The 20,789-nt window shown below is 47.3% G+C and overlaps 1 protein-coding gene and 1 long non-coding RNA gene across 6 annotated transcripts in view; one reads left to right on the top strand and one right to left on the bottom strand.

Annotated features, from left to right (window-relative positions):
• Positions 1–259: 259 nt before the first annotated feature.
• On the top strand, positions 260–18,413 carry LOC103787576 (uncharacterized). The gene is made up of 5 exons (XR_001906860.4): positions 260–530; positions 2,752–2,791; positions 13,561–13,635; positions 14,064–14,146; positions 18,285–18,413. It is a non-coding gene; the product is annotated as an uncharacterized LOC103787576 (long non-coding RNA).
• EP300 (EP300 lysine acetyltransferase) overlaps positions 18,120–20,789 on the bottom strand; it is an 81,436-nt gene continuing 78,766 nt past the window's right edge. For all 5 annotated transcript variants that reach the window (XM_078334899.1, XM_078334902.1, XM_078334914.1 and 2 more), the window contains one exon: positions 18,120–20,653. In XM_078334899.1, the coding sequence (XP_078191025.1) occupies positions 18,455–20,653 (2,199 nt within the window). In that variant the 3' untranslated portion in view covers positions 18,120–18,454. The remainder of the gene's footprint in view (positions 20,654–20,789) is intronic.

Genomic DNA, 20,789 nt, shown 5'->3' with positions numbered 1-20,789 from the left:
GCCTCAGTTCGCTTCTTCTGCACAACGGGCCGATCATGGGAAGGTGTCCTCTTTCACCAGGAAGGCCCCGACCCCGGCGCTCGGTTGGGAGGGGGTCGCACCCTGAGCCCGCGCGCAACTCCCGGTTTGGGCGGGGCCCAAAGGTCACGTGGCCTGGAGGACGGGCGCGCGGACTGCGAGCACCAACCGCCGGCCGCCCCGCGCTGCGTCGCCCCGCCCCCTCGCCCCCGGCGCTTGCCCGCCGGGCGCCCTCTAGGCTGGGGGGCTGCGGGCGCCCTACCGGTGCCAGCACGGCCAGAGCGGGAGGAGTGCGGCGCGGGCTTGTCCGGACTGCTGGACAGCGGGGTCCAGTCTAGAGGGAGCGGTCAGTGACGGCTGTGGAGGAGGAAGGTCCTGGGCGGCGGCGCGGAAGCCGAGCCTCTGGACCACTGAGCTGGAGGCTGGCCAAGGTGGGGGCTCCCCCACTGAGGGCGCGCCTCAGGGAGAGGACAGGGGCCGGCGGGACCCTGCTTTGTTTCAGTCGCACTGAGGTGAGGGGGCTGCACTCGGCCGAGCGGCGAGGACCGTGCCCGGCTCAAAGAGAGCCCCCGGAGTGCCCGGGCTGGATTGCGGCCACGGTGCGGGAGAAGCGGGGGAGGGAGTGACAGGTGACCGGGCTGACAGGGCAACTGCCGTTATTTAGCCCTCGGCCGCCCGGGTGCTCTTGCCACCGCCTTCTTCCCGAGCTGGCAGCCCAGGCCACCGGGGACACGCACCAGTCCTAGGAGGGTGTAAACTTGGAGGCAGAGGTGGGAGAAGAACCCGGGACGGTTCGCCCTTGGGCTTCTGCCTTAGGCTGGGGGAAAAGTGTACCTGAACCAGGCTTTGAGAATTGGGCAGAGCTTGATGCGTGGAGATCACCGAGCCCTTCATTGGCTGTTAGGACTTTGGGAAAGCGTTTGGCCTCTTTTAAGAGGCGACACTTTCCTCCTCCCCAGAAGTGGTTGGACCTGCAAACACTTACTCATGTGTGAGCAGTGCTCTGCACTCTGTAAAGCTCTTTCCATTCCGGCGTCATAGATAATCCCTCACAATGAACTTACCAAGTAAGCGTTTTCTTTGCCTTTTTTTACAGTTGAAGAAATTGTGTCCCAGAGACGTTCATTAAATCAGGGAGTAGAACAGACCATTACTCTTTTTTTTTTTTTTTTTTTTGAGACGGAGTTTCACTCTTGTTACCCAGGCTGGAGTGCAATGGCGCGATCTCGGCTCCACCGCAACCTCCGCCTCCTGGGTTCAGGCAATTCTCCCGCCTCAGCCTTCTGAATAGCTGGGATTACAGGCACGCACCACCATGCCCAGCTAAGTTTTTGTATTTTTAGTAGAGACGGGGTTTCACCATGTTGACCAGGAAGGTCTCGATCTCTTGACCTCGTGATCCACCTGCCTTGGCCTCCCAAAGTGCTGGGATTACAGGCTTGAGCCACCGCGCCTGGCCTTTTTTCTTTTTGAGACCGAGTCTGGCTCTGTTGCCCAGGCTGGAATGCAAAGGTACGATCTCGGCTCATTGCAACCTCCTCCTCCCAGGTTTAAGCAATTCTCCCTGTCTTAGCCTCCCTAGTAGCTGGGATTACAGGCACCTGCCACCACACCCAGCTACTTTTATTTATTTATTTATTTTGAGATGGAGTCTTGCTCTGTTGCCTAGGCTGGAATGCAGTGGCGTGATCTCCGCTCACTGCAGCCTACACTGCCTGGGTTCCAGCAATTCTCCTGCCTATCCTCCCGAGTAACTAGGACTATAGGCCCATAGCACCACGGCAAGCTAATTTTTTAGTAGAGACAGGGTTTCACCATATTGGCCAGGCTGGTCTCGAACTCCTGACCTTGTGATCCAACCATCTCAACCTCCCAAAGTGATGGAATTACAGGCGTGAACCACTGTGCCCAGCCTACTTTTGTAATTTTTTTTTTTGAGATGGAATCTCACTCTATTGCCCAGGCTAGAGTGCGGTGGCTTTATCGCAGCTCGCTGCAACCTCTGCCTCCTGGGTTGAAATGATTCTCTTGCCTCAGCCTCCTGAGTAGTTGGGATTACAGGCATGCGCCACCATGCCCGGCAACTTTTGGTATTTTTAGTAGAGATGGGGTTTCACCATGTTAGGCTGGTCTTGTTCTGCACCTTGTGATCCTCCATCTCTGCCTCCCAAAGTCCTGGCATTACAGGTGTGAGTCACCATGCCAGGCTCTACTTTAGTATTTTTAATTGAGATGGACTTTTGCCATGTTGGCCGGGTCTCGAACTCCTGACCTCAAGTGATCTGCCCACCTCAGCCTCCCAAAGTGCTGGGATTACAGGCATGAGCCACTGCACCCAGTGGAGCCTCTTATACATCAAATGCTTTCCTCGATAGGAAACAAACTGGGATGAACATCAAGCCCCCAAACTCAAACATCCTGTGATTTAATCATCAGAGCTCATGGTTTAGGATACAATTCTTGGCTGGATTTGCCTGCCACTCCCCAGCCACCAACAACCATGTCTCAGCAACACAATCACCCTGGCACAGTACTTTTAATTATTTGTTAAATGTTTCTTACTGGTTTGGGGTAAACCGACTGTGAGGAGAAGTGTTTTAGGCAGAGTCAAAACTTGGAGGTAGTAGGATGGGCTTGATTGAATTCTGAAAATTCCCTGAGTGTTTTGGGTTTTCTAGGTGATAATTATTTTGAGTATTGGTGAAAATAATTTTTTTCCCTTCCTGTTGACAGGTCCACCTCCTAGCAAATGATTGCAAGGAATATGAGAAAAGTAAGTAGAGATTTTGAAGTATCAGTTAAAAGAACCCAAATTGTTTATATATAGAATAATGGTAGTTAATTTGGTGATGTTATTTCTAGATGTATAAAGTTAATTGGCAAGTGCTTCTCAAATGCCGTGTGTGTGTGTGTGTGTGTGTGTGTGTGTGTGTGTGTGTGATATAGAATCTCATTCACTCTAACGGCCAGGCTGAAGTGCGATGGCGCAGTCTCAGCTCACTGCAACCTTTGCCTCCCAGGTTCAAGTGATTCTCCTGCCTCAGCCTCCTGAGTAGCTGGCATTAAAGGCACGTGCCACCACACCAGACTCATTTTTTGTATTTTTAGTAGAGACCAGTTTTCACCATGTTAGCCAGGCTGGTACTGAACTCCTGAACTAAGGTTACCTCAGCCTCCTAAAGTGCTGGGATTACAGGTGTGAGCCACCGTGCCCAACCCCCAAATGTCTGTTTTTGAAGAATATATTTATTAATACATGCTACGAGGTCTACACAGGTGTAGTCCATCACTACAAACACTGACAATATACCATGAGATGCTATTTTTTAAAATCCCCACAGGGCTGTGAAAGGGAGGAAGAGCCAGCTGTTACCCTAATGTCTATGATATGTGTCAGGTGCTGGACTAAGTGTTTTTCTCTTATCCTACAGCTCTGTTTATCCTCCCAACAAACTTGAAAGGCAGAAGTAAGCTATTTGTTTATTTATTTATTTATTTATTTTGATGGTCTAACTGTCGCCCAGGCTAGAGGGCTAGAGTGCAGTGTTTTTTTTTTTTAAAGAAATGCACAGTCTCACCATACTGCTGAGACTGGTCTCAGACTCCTGGACTCGAGCCATCGTCCTGCCTCCACCTCTCAAAGTGCTGAGATTACAAGTGTGAGCCACTGTGCTCCAGCTAAAGTGTTAAGTCTTGTTGATGCTGTATCAAAGACACATCCCAGATCTATCACGGACTACCCCAAATGAAGTCACTGTCATTTCTTGCCTGCAGTCCTGTAATAGCTTCCTAATTTTCTGCTTCCTTTCTTGCTACCCTAAAACGTATTCTCCACACAGCAGCCTGACTGATCTATTTAAAATGTAAGACAAATCATGCCACCCTCCTCTTAAAGTGCTCCCCTAGGTCCTCATTGCACTTAAGATAAAATCTAAGACTGAGGGTGGTGGTTCACGCCTGTAATCCTAGCACTTTGGGAGACTGAGGCAGGCAGATCGCTTGAGTCAGGAGTTGAAGACCAGGTTGGCCAACATGGCAAAACCCCATCTCTACTAAAAATACAGAAATTAGCTGGGCATGGTGGTACACAACTGTAATGCCAGCTACTCAGGAGGCTGAGGCAGGAGAATCACTTGAACCTGGGAGGTGGAGGTTGTAGTGAGCTATCTTGCCACTGCACTGCAGCCTGGGAGACAGAGTGAGACTCTCCCCCAAAATAATGATAATAAGTAAATAAAATCTAATTCCTTGCCTGGACCTATCAGGACCTAGTGATTCGTCAACTACTTGCTTTACAACTTCATTTTGTCCCTCTATCATTGAATTCCAGCTTTGTTACCCCCCCCCCTTTTTTTTTTTGAGACAGGGTCTCACTCTGTCTACCCAGGCTGGAGTGCAGTGGCATGATCTCAGCTCACTGCATCCTCTACCTCCTGGGTTCAACTAATTCTCATGCCTCAGCCTTCTGAGTAGCTGGGATTACAGGAATGCACCACCACACTCGGTCCTTTTTTTTTTTTTGTATTTTTAGTAGAAACAGGGTTTTATTACATTGGCCAGGCTGGTCTCAAACTCCTGACCTCAAGTGATCTGCCCTCCGTGGCCTCCCAAAGTGCTGGGATTATAGGTGTGAGCCACCGTGCCTGGCTGTAACTTCTTTCTGTCCCTGGAATGTGCTAAGCTTGCTCCTTGCCTTGGGGAGTTTGCATTTGTTGTTTCTTTCTAGAATGTTATTTTCCTAGATATTCTCATGTCTAGCCCCTTGCCATTTAGGTCTCAGATTAAATGTCATCTCCTGAACACTTAAGTAAAGTAGTTCAAGAAGCTCTCTCTGATTATCTCCTTTTTAAATGTTCCTCATTGAACTTTAACGTAATATTTACTGCTAGTTTATTTTCTGCTTCCTTCCACTAGAATGAAAGCTAACGGCTGGGCGCGGGGCTCATGCCTATAATCCCAGCACTTTGGGAGGCTGAGGCGGGTGGATCACGAGGTCAAGAGATCCAGACCATCCTGGTCAACAAGGTGAAACCCTGTCTCTACTAAAAATACAAAAATTAGTTGGGCATGGTGGTGTGCGCCTGTAGTTCCAGCTACTCGGGCGGCTGAGGCAGGAGAATTGCCTGAACCCAGGAGGCAGAGGTTGCGGTGAGCCGAGATTGTGCCATTGCACTCCAGTCTGGGCAATAACAGCGAAACTCCATCTCAAAAAAAAAAAAAATTTTTTTTAATAGCTAAAACTTATTTTGGTTGCTTTTTTTTTTTTTTTAAGACAGGGTCTCGCTCTATTGCCCAGGCTGTAGTATGTCAACCTCCACTTCCCAGGCTCAAGTGATCCTCCCACCTCAGCCTCCTGAGTAGCTGGGACCACAGGTGTGCTAATTTTTTGTAGAGACAGGGAGGGTTTTGACTTGACATGTTGCCCAGGCTAGTCTCAAAATTCTGGGCTCAGGTAATCCTTTTGCCTTGCCCTCCTAAAATGTTGGGATTACAGGCATGAGCCTGTACTTGGCTAATGTTTAATCTTGTTAGGCATTTAGAATAGTGCCTTTAACAACTCTAGGAGGTGGATACTTTGATTATGCCTATTTTACAGATGAGTCTTGATAGATTAAGTAACTTGCCCATGGTCACAGGGTTAGTGGCAGAGCTGGGATTTTTTTTTTTTTTCTTTCTTTCTTTCTTTCTTTTTTTTTGAGACGGAGTTTCGCTGTTGTTACCCAGACTGGAGTGCAATGGAGAGATCTTGGCTCACCGCAACCTCCGCCTCCTGGGTTCAGGCAATTCTCCTGCCTCAGCCTCCCGAGTAGCTGGGACTACAGGCGCGCACCACCATGCCCAGCTAATTTTTGTATTTTTAGTAGAGATGGGGTTTCACCTTGTTGACCAGGATGGTCTCGATCTTTTGACCTCGTGATCCACCCGCCTCAGCCTCCCAAAGTGCTGGTATTATAGGCATGAGCCACAGCGCCTGGCCTCTTTCTTTTTTTTTGTTTTGAGATGGAGTCTCAGTCTTTCTCCCAGGCTGAAGTGCAGTGGCGCAATCTCTGCTCACTGCAACCTCTGTCTCCTGGGTTCAAGCAATTCTCCTGCTTCAGCCTGGGACATACAGGCACGTGCCACCATGCTCAGCTAATTTTTTTATATTTATAGCAGAGATGGGCTTTCACCATGTTGGTCAGTCTGGTCTCGAACTCCTGACCTCAAATGATCCACCTGCCTTGGCCTCCCAAAGTATTGGTATTACAGGTGTGAGCCACCATGCCTGGCCAGGATTTTTTATTTTTTGAGGCAGGGTCTCACTCTATCACCCAGGCTGGAGAGCAGTGTTATGATCATGGCTCACTGCAGCCATGATCTCCTGGGCTCAAGCCATCCTTTCACCTTAGCTTCCCGAGTAGCTAAGGTTATGAGCATGTGCCACCATGCCCAGCTAATTTTTCTTTTTCTTTTTTTTTTTTTGGTAGAGACAGTCTCACTATGTTGCCCAGGTTGCTCTCAAACTCCTGGGCTCAAGTGATCCTCCCACCTTGACCTCCCAAAGTGTTGGGATTACAGGCACGAACCAGCATGCCCAGACCAGAGCTGGGATTTGAATCCAGCAGACTAGCTTCAGCATTCAAGCAAAAGTGGGGCCTTACCTTCCCCACCTCTGTAATTGGGCACCTTGAATGTAATGTGTTGCCTAGCAGGCTCTCAAAGTTGTGAAATGAAAGAATGTAGTCACCAGAGAAAACAAAACTATAAACCAAAGCCTAGGAACTATTAGCCTTGATTTCACTTGTTCCCACTTTCAAATCTGTGAGCCAGTTGTGAATCTGAACTACGTCTCACCATAAAACATGTCTCTAGTATGTCCACTTTCTGCATTCCCACTGCTACCACGTTGTCCAGCTCCTGAGTGGCTTTCTCCTGTGTTCTGCTACTACCACAGCTCCCAACAGTTTCCCAAATCACTGGCTAAGGGGAACTCCTCTCACTGATTTTTTTTTTTGAGATGGAGTCTCACTCTGTTGCCCAGGCTGGAGTGCAGTGGCACGATCTCGGCTCACTTCAAACTCCACCTCCCAGGTTCAAGCGATTCTCCTGCCTCAGTCTCCTGAGTAGCTGGGATTACAGGTGTGTACCACCACGCCCAGCTAATTTTTTTTGTACTTTTAATAGAGACAGGGTTTTACCATGTTGGCCAGGCTGGTCTTGAACTCCTGACCTTGTGATCCACCTGCCTCAGCCTCCCAAAGTGCTGGGATTACAGGCCTGAGCCACCCTGCCCGGCTCCTCATACTGATTTGAAATCTGCTTTCCTTATTAGGCTAAAGCAAAGAATCAGGTGTGTTATTAGGTTAGTAATGTCTATTTTTCCTTAAAGAAAAATTTTTGGCTGACTTGTACCCTAACAGCATGTTCATTTATCCTGACTACTGGTTTCAGTGGGGTCAGATTCATGTGTTGTGGCCTCTCATAAAATTGCTTCAACCGAAGTTCTCTTTGTTGTTACATCACAAGACCTTTGAAGCAACAGCCAAGTGAAATGTGTATAGCCTGAACTTGGTGGTCCACTACCTCAACTGTGGTGCAGTGTGGGAATTTCTCTCATATCTCAGTTCCAAAATGTGAAAAATACTTGTTATTTTTGTTTTCCTTTTTTTTTTTTTTGAGACAAGGCCCTATTTTCTTTTTCTTTTTATAGAGATGGGGTCTCACTATGTTGCCCAAGCTGAGCTCAAGCAATTCTTCCCACCTTCGCCTCCCAAAGAGCTGAATTGCAGGTGTAAGCCACCACACCTGGCCGCCATTCTATTTTTTTTTTTTTTTTTTTTTTTTGACGAGGTCTAGCTCTGTCAACAGTCTGGAGTGGAGTAGTGGTGCGATCTCAGCTCACTTCAGCCTCTGCCCCTGGGTTCAAGCTATTCTCCTGCCTCAGCCTCCCATGTAGCTGGGACTACAGGTGCGCGCCACTGTGCCTGTTTAATTTTTGTATTTTTAATAGAGACGGGGTTTCATGGTGTTGACCAGGATGGTCTCGATCTCTTGACCTCGTGATCTGCCTGCCGCAGCCTCCTAAAGTGCTGGCATTACAGGTCTGAGCTACCACGCCTGGCCCAGCATTCTATTTGCTGTCTCTCTCTCTGAATAGGAATACTCTAGATACTTGATATAGGTGGAATCATACACTAAAGGTTTTCTTGTGTCTGCCTTCTTTCACTTAGCACAGTGTATCAAGGTTCATCCATGTTGTAGCATTTCATTCCTCTGTTCTTTTTTTTTTTGCCTAAATATATTCCATTGTTTGTATATACCACATTTTGTTTATTATTTTTTCTTTTTTCACCCAAAGCTTACCTTGAACACATTTTGTTTATTTGTCTGTTGATTGACATTTGGGCTGTTGCCACTTTTTTCTTTGCCTTTTTTTTGAGACGGAGTTTCATCTGTCGCCAGGCTGGAGTGCAGGGGTGCACTGACAGCTCACTGCAACCTCCACCTCCCGGGTTCAAGTGATCTCCTGGCTCAGCCTCCTGAGTAGCTGGGACTAAAAGTGTGTGCCACCATGCCCGGCTAATTTTTTATATTTTAGTGGAGACCAGTTTCACCATGTTGGTCAGGATGGTTTTGATCTCCTGATCTTGTAATCCGCCTGCCTCAGCCTATCAATGTGCTGGGATTACAGGCATGAGCCAGTCATTTCTTTTTTATTTTATTGTTATTATTTTTGAGATGGGGTTTCATATGTTGGCCATCTTGAATTCCTGGCCTCAGGTGATCTGCCCACCTCGGCCTCCAAAAGTGCTGGGATTACAGGTATGAGTCACCATGCCTGGCCCTTTCTTTGCTTTTAATAACGTTTTGGGCTGGGCGTTTTGAAGCCAGCCTGGATAACATGGTGAAACCCTGTCTCTACTAAAAATACAAAAATTGGCCGGATGTGGTGATGGGTGCCTGTAATTCCAGCTCCTCCAGAGGCTGAGGCAGGAGAATCTCTTGAACCCTGGAGATGGAGGTTGCAGTGAGCTGAGATTGCACCACTGCACTCCAGCCTGGGCAACAAGAGTGAAACTCTGTCCCTCCACCCCCACCCTGAAAAAAAGAAAAAAGTGTTGGGATTACAGGCATGAGCCACTTTGCCACACCTTTTGGCACTTTTTGGCTATTGTGACTAACGCGGCTATGAACACGGATGTACAAATATGTTCAAATCTGTGCTTTTGATTCTTTGTGTACATACCCGGAAGTGGAATTCTGGATCATATGGTCATTCCATTTGTTGAGGAACCACCATACTGTTTTCCACAGTTCTGAACCATTTTGCTACCAGGAATATTCATTCAATAGTTCTCATTTCTCTACATCTTTGCCAACGTTTATTTATCTTTAAAACCAGCCAATGAGGTAGTAAGACACAGTGTTATCTTCATTTCCCAGATGACTCAACTGAAGTCAGTTCCTTGTGAAAGGTCATAGAACTGTTGAGTTCTCTTCGTACACATTAGTCAAACAAAAAAATGTCAGGCCTATTAGGTGACATCATTGTATCACTATTGAGCATTTTTTTTTTTTTTTTTTGAGACAGAGTCTTGCTCTGTCTCCCAGGCTGGAGTGCAGTGGTGTAATCTCGGCTCACTGCAACCTTTTTTTCCCGGGTTTAAGAGATTCTCCTGCCTCAGCCTCCCCAGTAGCTGGGATTACAAGTGCCTGCCACAATGCCCAGCTAATTTTTGTATTTTTTAAAAATATTTTTAAATACAGGGCTAGTTGATTTGGCAGGTGAGTTGTTACACACTCCTTAGCGGATTCCGACTTCCATGGCCACCATCCTGTAATTTTTGTATTTTTTAGTAGAGACAGGATTTCACCATGTTGGCCAGGATGGTCTCGAACTCTTGTCCTCAGGTGATCTGCCTGTCTTGACCTCCCAAAGTGCTGGGATTACAGTCATGAGCCACCACACCCGGCCTGAGCATTCATTTGTAAAATGAATTATCCAGTTCATTTTTTTTTTCTGTTTATATCCTCCCCCCGCCCCCGACTCCCTGCCGCCCCTCAGATGGAGTCTCGCTCTGTTCCCAGGCTGGAGTGCAGTGGCTCAGTCTTGGCTCACTGCAGCCTCTGCCACCAGGGTTCAAGCGATTCTCCTGCCTCAGCCTCCTGAGTAGCTGGGATTATAGGTGTGCGCCACCATGCCCAGCTAATTTTTCTGTTTTTTTTTTTTTTTTTAATTAAATTTTTTTGTTTTTGAGATGGAGTCTGGCTCTGTCACCCAGGCTGCGGTGCAGTGGTACGATTTCGGCTCACTGCAAACCTCTGCCTCCAGGGTTCAAGTGATTCTTCTGCTTCAGCCTCCCAAGTAGCTAGGACTATGGGTGTGAGCCACCATGCCCAGCTAATTTTTTTTTTTGAGACAGAATCTCCCTCTGTCACCCAGGATGGAAGGCAGTGACGCAATCTCTGCTCACTGCAGCCTCTGCCTCCTGGGTTCAGGTGATTGTCCTGCCTCAGCCTCCTGAGTAACTGGGATTACAGGTGTGCACCACTGGCTATTTTTTTTTTTTGTATTTTTAGTAGAGATGAGGTTTCACCATGTTGGTCTGGCTGGTCTCGAACTCCTGATCTCTTGATTCACCCACCTCGGCCTCCCAAGGTGCTGGGATTACAGGCATGAGCCACCATGCCTGGCCTGATTTTTATATTTTTAGTAGAGACAGGATTTCATCATATTGGCCAGGCTGGTCTCGAACTCATGACCTCAAGTGATCTGCCTGCCTCAGCTTCCCAAACTGCTTGGATTACAGGCGTGAATCACCACGCCTGGCCTTTGTTTTTAGAGACAGAATCTCACTCTGTTGCTCAGGATGAACTCAAACTCCTGGACTCAAACAGCGCTCCTGTCTCAGCTTCCAGAGTAGCTGGGACTACAGGTGAACACCACCACACCCAGCTGTTTGTATCTTTCTATCAAAAGATTGAAGGTCCTTTACAGTTATAAGAGTTCTCTTAGAGGTCTCGTTTTCTTCCACTCTAAGCAGAAACTCACAAGGCAACTTATTCTGGGACAAGTTTTGCTCAATCCTACAACTAAGAGCAAGCCTCCTTCTTCTTCTTAATGGTCCTTCAGACCCATTTCCAGTCTTCCCATCTGCCTACTGCACATCCTGATCCCTTCAGGTGGGCTCTTGTGAGATGAAATGCAGATCCAGCACTCTCCTGGCTGGCCAGCCTGCTGCTCTGTGTCCTCCTGTTTTTTCACTGAGATATAATTCACATATCACAAAATTCCCCCTTTCAAAGTGTACAATTCAGTGGTTTTTAGTATATTCACAGTTGTGCAACCATCACATTACCTAATACCACAGTGTCTTCATCACCGCCCACCCAAATCCCTACCCAATCGCAGTGAATCTTTATTCTCCCTTTATGCAGCCCCTGGCAACCACTAAGCTACTTGCAAATCTCTGTGGATTTGCTGATTTTGGACACTTCATGTAAATTAAATCATACAATATGTGGTCTTTCTTCTATGTCTGGTTTTCGTAAGGTTCATCCATGTCATAGACACATCAGTACTTACTTCAGTGGCTGAATAACACTCCGTTGTATGGATATTCATTAATCAGTTGATGGGCATTCGCGTTGCTTATGCTTTTTTTTTGTTTCTGAGACGGAGTTTCGCTCTTGTTACCCAGACTGGAGTGCAATGGCACAATCTCGTCTTACCGCAACCTCTGCCTTCTGGGTTCAAGGAATTCTCCTGCCTCACCCTCCCAAGTGGCTGGGATTACAGGCATGCGCCACCCTGCCCAGCTAATTTTTGTATTTTTAGTAGAGACGGGGTTTCACCTTGTTGACCAGGATGGTCTCGATCTCTTGACCTTGTGATCCACCCGCCTCGGCCTTCCAAAGTGTTGGGATTATAGGCGTGAGCCGCCGCACCTGGCCTTGCTTATACTTTTGATGGACATTTCCTTTGCACACAAATGCTGTGAATGTTTGTGTATGTGTCTTTGTGTGAACATATGTTTTCAGTTCTCTTAGGTGTATACTCAGGAGTAGAATTGCTAGGTCCTATGGTAACTGTTTAACTTTTTAGAGGAACTGCTAGACTTCCATTTTCCATAATCACTAGCAGTGTATGAGGGTTCCAGCTTTTCCCCATTCTAGCCAACACTTGTTATTGTCCTTTGGACTACTGCCATGCGAGTGGGTTGGAAGCAGTATCTCATTGTGGTTTTGACTTGCATTTCCCTGATGACTAATGGTTTTGAGTGTCTTTTTTATGCTTTTTGGCCATTTGCATATTATCTTTGGAGAAATATCTATGAAAATCCTTTGCCCATTGAAAAAATTGTCTTACTCCTTTTTTGATTGTTTTTTTTCTTTCGTTTTGTTTTTGTTTTTGTTTTTGAGACGGAGTTTCACTCGTTACCCAGGCTGGAGTGCAATGGCGTGATCTCGGCTCACCGCAACCTCCACCTCCTGGGTTCAGGCAATTCTCCTGCCTCAGCCTCCTGAGTAGCTGGGATTACAGGCACGCGCTACCATGCCCAGCTAATTTTTTGTATTTTTAGTAGAGACGGGGTTTCACCATGATGATCAGGATGGTCTCGATCTCTTGACCTCGTGATCCACCCGCCTCGGCCTCCCAAAGTGCTGGGATTATAGGTGTGAGCCACCGTGCCCGGCCCCCAGCTAATTTTTTTGTATTGTTAGTAGAGACAGGATTTCACCATGTTGGCCAGGATGGTCTCAATCTCCTGACCTCGTGATCCACCTGCCTTGGCCTCCCAAAGTGCTGGGATTACAGGCATGAGCCACTGCACCCAGCTGACGCCCAGCTAAGTTTTGTATTTTTAGTAGAGATGGGTCTTCACCATGTTGACCAGGATGGTCTCTATCTCTTGCCTTCAGCCTACGTTGGCCTCCCAAAGTGCTGGGATTACAGACATGAACCACTGCACCTGGCCAATATATATATATATATATATATATATATATATATATAAATATATATATATATATATATATTTTTTTTTTTGAGATGGAGTTTCGCTCTTGTTACCCAGGCTGGAGTGCAATGGTGCGATCTCGGATCACCGCAACCTCCACTTCCTGGGTTCAGGCAATTCTCCTGCCTCAGCCTCCTCAGTAGCTGGGATTACAGGCACACACCACCGTGCCCAGCTAATTTTTTGTATTTTTAGTAGAGACGGGGTTTCACCATGTTGACCAGATGGTCTCGATCTCTTGACCTCGTGATCCACCTGCCTCCGCCTCCCAAAGTGCTGGGATTACAGGCTTGAGCCACTGCGCCCGGCCAGATTTTTAAATATAATCTAAATACAGAAATATGTGATCTGCAAATATATTCTGCCATTCTGTATGTCTTTTTACTTTCTTGGTCATGTCCTCTGATGCACAAAAGTTTTGAGGTCTAATTTATTTTTGCTTTGGTTTCTTGTATGTTTTTGGTGTTATATTTAAGAAGCTATTGCCTATTCCAAGGTCATGAAAATTTATGCCTACATCTTCTTTCTTTTTTTTTCTTAGATGGAGTTTCATTCTTGTCACCCAGGCTGGAGTGCAATCGCACAATCTTGGCTCACTGCAACCTCCGCCTCCCAGGTTCAAGAGATTCTCCTTCCTCACCCTCCCGAGTAGCTGGGATTACAGGCACATGCCACCATGCCCCACTATTGTTTGTATTTTTAGTAGTGATGGGTTTCACCATGTTGACCAGGATGGTCTCAATCTCTTGACCTCATGATCCGCCTGCCTCAGCCTCCCAAAATGCTGGGATTACAGGTGTGAGCCACTGTGCCTGGCCAATTTTATTCTTTTTGATGATGGCCTTTGTCCTCTCTAAGTAGGATGACCTCATCATGAACATAATACTGTCTAGAGATGTTTCCTTGGTTGTAAAATGAGAACCTCAGGGAGATTTTTTTATCATTCCTTACTTGCCCCCTCCCTTCCACTTTTCAGTTTTTAGTCTGTATTTTGAATTTGCTTGAAACAGGGTCCCCATGACATATCTGCTGGTTAATTTGCAGCCATCACTGGGGCTTCTCTGCCATAAGGGAGATAAAAGGACATGGAGAGGAATGGCTTTGGAGTCCAACAGGCTATTGTTCTGGTAAGCCTTTTACTGGCTGTGTGGTCTTGAGCACATTATTTCACCTGAGCTTGTTTTACCATTTGTCGAGTGGGGCTGTTATTGAGGATTCAGTAAGTGCAGTGAATGAGGGCAACTGGAGCACTGCTAGCCCACTGGGCCCATTTCCTAGATTGATGAGCAGTAATAGCCCAGGAGGGTCTCACTCAGCCACCCAAGCAGAGGTGCAGTGCCACAATCATGGCTCACTGCAGCCTAAACCTCCTGGGCTCAAGCAGTCCTCCTGCCTCAGCATCCCAAGTACCTGGGGTGCTGCTATGCCTGCTTTTTATTATTTTTGGTAGAGATGGGGGTCTCACTCTTACCCAGGCTGGTCTCCTGACTCCTGGCCTCAAGCAATCTTTCCTCCCTCAGCCTCCCACAATGCTGGGATTACAGGTGGAAACTTGCACCAACATTGAAATTATCTTCTTGTATTGCTGATTCTGGATTAATCCTTATTTTCTACCTTTGCACTATGGCTCATCTGGGCAAGGGCAGCTTTCCCCTCTGCCCTTCCCTTTTTTTTGAGAGGCAGTTTTTCTCGTCACCCAGGCTAGAGTGCAATGGTCTGATCTCAGCTCACTGCAACTTCCACCACCTCCTGGATTCAAGCAATTCTCCTGCCTCAGCCTTCCGAGTAGCTGGGATTACAGTGCCTGGCTTTTTTGCATTTTTAGTAGAGACAGGGTTTCACCATGTTGGTTGGCTGGTCTTGAACTCCCAATGTCAGGTGATCCACCCACCTCGGCCTCCCAAAGTGCTGGGATTACAGGTGAGAACCACTGCACCCGGCTCTTTTTTTGAATGGAGGCCAGGCTGGAGTGCAATGGCACAATCTGGACTTATTGCAACCTCCGCCTCCTGGGTTCAAGTGATTCTCCTGCCTCAGCCTTTTGAGTAGCTGGGATTACAGACGTCCACCACACCACCTGGCTAAGTTTTGTATTTTTAGTAGAGACAGGGTTTCACCATGTTAGCCAGGCTTGTCTTGAACTCCTGACCTCAGGTAATCTGCCTGCCTGGGCCTCCCAAAGTGCTGGGATTAAAGACATGAGCCACCGCACCCCGCCTAATTTTGTATTTTTAGTGGCGATGGGGTTTCACGTTTTCCAGGCTGGTCTCGAACTCCTGACTTCAGGTAATCCACCCACCTCGGCTTCTCAAAGTGCTGAGATTATAGGTGTGAGCCACTGCGTCCAGCTTTCTTTCTATTTAATCGACTTCTGTCCCTACTTCCTTTTTTCAACATTGCAGTGACAATGTGCTGGTGTAACATTTCAACCCAGCTATCTTTAGCCAGAGGCAGAGCTTTCAAAACTGGGAATTTACTGTATTCTAAACATTTCCCTCTTGAGGGTTTATTTAGATGAATCCTGGGCTCCTAGTCTTAGGGAGCAGGAGGCAGTCTTTCTGGAACAGAGTTCACTACTTTCTGTTATCAGGTCTCAGCCAAGTAGACCTGGAGCTGCTCCCTAGCAGGATCTGGTGCACTCTTCTGGGCACCTCCGCCTCTCCTTTTCCCATTCGTCTCCCCTCCACCGTCCAGCTTCCATGCTGTCCTTTCCAGAAACATCTCCAATTCCCGTCAGCTAGGTTTTCTTTAATGAATTCCTTCTTGCATTCCTTGCATACATCACATCACTTGGTACTCTGTACTTTGTCATGCCATCTTCTTTTATAGACCTTAAGCTGGTTAGCTTCAGGGCAGGGCTGCACACCGTTCATGTGTGCTCTGCCCAGCTGGCGCATATATAGCTGCTCCATGGATATCTGCTGGGTCACTGAGCTGAAGCAGGTGGTTGCTTGATACATTTTTCTGGGCTGGCTCTGATTATTGCTGAGTGAGTTCATCTCACATTAAGATGCTGGTTTAGGGGCTGGGCAAGGTGGCTCATGCCTCTAATCCCAGCATTTTGGGAGGCCAAGGTGGGAGGATCACTTGAGCCCAGGTGTTTTAGACGTGACCTCTATAAAAATTTTAAGAAGTCAGCCAGGCATAATGGTACACATCTGTAAGTCCCAGCTACTAGGGAGGCTGAATTGAGAGGATTGCTTCAGCCCATGAGTTTGAGGCTACAGTCAACAATTATGCCATTGCATTCTGGCCTGGGTGACCAGACTTGTCTTAAAAAAAAAAAAAAAAAGATGCTGGTTGTTTTCAGACTGTAAAATAGTAGTAACAGTTCAAGATATCTGACAATCATGTCTCTAGCAGTCACATATGGTTAGTGTTCATCTGTGATAAAAATACGATCTGGAATTCTAACATTTAAGTTTGTTCACAGCCAGTGTAATGTTCAGTTGGAGGATAAATAACCTCTCTATTCTTTCAGTATCTAGCATATTACCGGATTGTAATCTCTCTCAGCCTTCTAGGTTTTATTTCCACACATTTTCCTTCCTTTCAACCTGATTCCAACTGACTTTTTGATGAGCAGTTTAGCAAACAGAAGTAATGAGCTCCCTAGCTTCATGTCGTTTCTTTTTTGAGACAAAGTCTGGCTCTGTCACCCAGGCTGGAGTGCAGTGGTGCAATCTTGGCTCACTGCAATCTCTACCTCCTGAGTTCAAGCGATTCTCCTGCCTCAGCCTCCCGAGTAGCTGGGACTATAGGCGCCTGCCACCACACCTGGCTAATTTTTACATTTTTAAGAGAGACAGGGTTTCACCTTATTGGCCAGGCTGGTCTCGAACTCCAGACCTCGTGATCTGCCTGCCTTGGCTTCCCAAAGTGCTGGGATTACAGGCGCGAGCCACTGTGCCTGGCAAGTCTTGTTTTTTTTTCCAAGAAGTTACCTGGGACTTAGGCATAAACAGTCTTGGGTCCTCCTCATCCCATGTAAGACAAAGGTGATTAGAAGACCATGAGGTCATTCGTAAGGGGTCCTGAATCAAGATGTAAATAGGTATCATTTCAACCTTGACTACTAGCTGGTACTTATATTTTTTCCCAGACCTTTAGACAAATTCACCCAGATCTACTTGTGAATACATACACAGTATGTTAATGAGGCTATAAGCTAATGCTTTCACTTTTTTCTCTGAATCCTAAGCATCAGGCACTTAAACTGGTGTACTCCAAAACACAGATAGGATATCAAGAATTGAAACAAAGTCAGGGTGTCTGTCTCACACAGTTTATTTAACAATAGGTAATAAGAAATCAAATTTAACAGTCTATACAGTGATCCAAAGTTCATATTTATAAGTAATCAACTTTAATTGCATGATTTACAACGGTTGAGGGTTTTTGCTATTTTCAAGTTTTATAGAAAGTGTGTGTGTGTGTGTGTGTGTGTGTGTGTGTGTGAGAGAGAGAGAGAGAGAGAGAGAGAGAGAGAGAGAGAGAGAGAGAGAGGGGGGGGGGAGTTGGGGGTAGGGTAAGGAGGAAGAAAGCAAGCAAAGAAGAAACCCCCAGGGACATTTTGCATGTTAAAATCATCCCACCGGAATCGTTTCTTACCCTCTTTTTTTTTCCTTTGTTAGATGTAAAAATAACGAAAAAAATTCTTTCAAGAAACAGAAACCACAATATATAATACATCAATTTGGCAGCTGCCCCTGTATATTTTTGAAAAAGTCATTTTTCTCTCTACATGTACAAATTATTTTAATACTTGAAGTTTTACGCTCAGACTTATTACAGAATAGAAAATTTTCTGGAGCACAAAAGTTGACATGAGGGGAAGAAAGGGAGATTTTTTTTTAAGCATTTTTAAAAGAATGAACATCTTTGCACCCGGAGAAAAAAAAAATTGGTATTTTAATATATATTTATATATATTTATATATATATATAGAATGTAATTTTAAAGTAACATTAACCCCTTTTGTCCTCTGGTTTTAGAAATGTTTTAACTCTTCCATAAAGTGAGGAAAACAGGGAAAAATGTCAACCATCTGCACCAGTAAATAATAACTATTAATATTACATACTTTCATTAATTTAAAAAAAATAATAAAACCTATTGGAGGTGCAAGGCAGGAGCATATTGTTTGGCTTCACAGGCCTCAGCCTCCTCCCAGTGCACACTTGAACCACACACACAAGGGGGAAAAAAGCTGGTGGTAACCAGCCATAACAAAAATATATTCTTTGTATTCTATCATCCCTCAGGTTCATCTTGCATGTTTGCTTTAAACCACAAACGGCTACTGCACAGTTCTTATGTGTTCCAAGGAAAATTGTCTTTTAGGCTACGAAAGATTCAAAAAAATTGTTTTCAGTACAAAAAGTCTTGTTAAGAGAAAATAATTTTTTTGCTCCCAAAATATTACAAGGTGTCTCTAGTGTATGTCTAGTGTACTCTGTGAGAGGTTTGAATTCAAGTCTGAGTTATCGGTGCTGAGTCCCAGGTCCGTGGCGCTTGCACCATGGAGGTTTGCCATGCCTGGATTGCTAGTGAGCTGAGAAAGCATTGAATTCTGCTCCGGGCTGGCAAAATGCCCTTGTTCCATAGGGTTGGCCTGGGCAGCTACCAGTCCAGGATGTGGGGAACTTGTCTGTGGGGAAACGTGGTGTGGAGAAGGCTGAGGCTGCATCCTTGGGGAAGGGCTGGAGTGGGGGGGCTGGGACTGTGGCCGTGGAGAGGGGACAGGCTGGGGAGAACGCACTTGATTGGAGAGAGAATTAGGGATCTGCTGGCCTTGTAGGTGTGGGGACTGGGCCTGATTTGGGAGCATATGCTGCTGGGGGCTCATGGGGTTGGGCTGAGCAGGGGACCCCATCTGTTGCTGAAGGAGTCGCTGCTGATAGGCCTGTAGACTGGCACCTGCCTCTGCTCCCAAGGCCTGGGGGAGCTGGCCCATCTGTCCTATATTTCCTTGTTGCATCTGTTGCATGTGATGCTGCATCCGCTGCTGTTGCTGCTGCTGCTGCTGCTGGGGTGGGTAGCCAACGCCTTGGGGTTGCTGAAACTGATTATGGTTGGCCATTCCAGGGCCTATTCCTGGCCCTGCTCCCTGCTGCTGCTGTTGCTGCATCATCTGCTGTCGTCTCAAGATGTCTCGGAACTGTGAAGGCATGGCGTTGTGGTTCATGTTCATCTGCTGAGCCTGGGGGCTCATCCCTCCCATGGGTGGCTGGAGTTGCTGCTGTGGTTGCTGCTGTGGCAGGCCAGCCCTCTGGACGCCTGCCTGCATTGGATTCATGTTCTGCATGGCTGGATTGGAGTGGACCGCCTGCTGCCCTGGCATGGTAGGTGGCTGTAGCCCTGGCTGCCCCTGGGGCATGCCAGGCTGCCCAGGGAGGGATTGCGGATTAGAGTTGGCATACTTGGCAGCCCGCTGCTTGATGAATGCAGCCAACAGTTGGGGGTTGGCATGAAGGATACTAAGCACCTGTTGCTGCTGTAAAGGAGAGCTGGGAGACCTGAGAGTCCGCAGAAGGTTTTGTAAGGCTTGCTGAGACACAGTGCCTGGTTTGAGTGGGCTCACACCTACCTGGCCCAATCCTGGTTGTGGAGCCATGTTCAAGGGTTGACCATGCTGGGCCACTGACATCATGGCTGGCCTTGGCATCCCAGACTGTAGTTGCTGGGGCTGAGGCAATCCTCCTTGGGCCCAGGGTGGCTGTTGCTGCATCCCTGTTGGTCCCATCCCTGGCTCCAAATGCCCACTGGGACCTCTGGTCATTGGAGGTGGATTCATACCCATGGGGGCCATGGGAGCCATTGGAGGCATTTGGTGTTGGATTGGCCTTTGAAAAATTTGCACATGGGCCATCTGGCGCTGTGTCTCTGCTGCTCTCTGAATCTGCATTGCCATTTCCACTGCTGCAGGTGGGGGCCCTGGAAGGGGTGGCTGAGCAGTCTGAGGGGGGGTTGGAGGGGTCACCTGGCCTGCTGCCTTACCCTGGGACACAGGGCCAGCAGCTTGAGTCCTGGGCAAGTAGGGTGGCATGCTACTGGGAGGGGTAGGCTGAGGCTGAGAGGTGGGCTGGGGTGTCTGTGGGGTGGTTGGCTGTTGGCCAGTTGGTGTTGTTGGAGTGGCAGGAGTGGGAGAAGGCAGGCCCTGTTGTTGCCCGACCACACCAGTCCGCTGCATGCTGGCCATCCGCCTGCGAAGCATTTGGGCCTGCTGTAGTCGGTGCTGGAGCTGCTGTTGCCGGAGCTTCTGTTTGATATTTAGGCAGAACGGCACCGGGCATTTGTTCTCCTGGCAGTGCTTGGCATGGTAGCAGCAGAGGGCAATGAGCTGCTTGCAGATGGGGCACCCACCATTGGTTTTCCGTTTGCAACCCTTAGTATGCTGTACAACCCGCTTCATCTTCTGGCAGGAGGGCAGGGAGCAATTGGCATTCCGACACTGGCAAGCATGGACCAGAGACTGGATGCAGCGCTGGATACTCAGGCGGCGGGAATCGCCTGGGCTCTGGGTGGCTGCAGCCTGCTGGTTGTTGCTCTCATCATCTAAGCCCAAACCTAGTTTCTCCATTTTGTGGTCATGGTTTTTAGTGTTATAGCAAGTGATACACAAGTCATAATCCTGGGGAAAAAACAGGAGGTCCAGGTAAATTCTCCAAGATTTAAGTTACTCAAAAGTATTTTAGACATTCTGTTTGGGCCAGAAAAGCCCATTTTGTAGAACAAAAACTAGCCTCTTCAGCTCTGCCACTCAAACA

The sequence above is a fragment of the Callithrix jacchus genome, chromosome 1, assembly GCF_049354715.1.
Source record: "Callithrix jacchus isolate 240 chromosome 1, calJac240_pri, whole genome shotgun sequence".
Classification (NCBI taxonomy): domain Eukaryota; kingdom Metazoa; phylum Chordata; class Mammalia; order Primates; family Cebidae; genus Callithrix; species Callithrix jacchus.
This window is presented reverse-complemented; position numbering and strand designations above follow the sequence as displayed.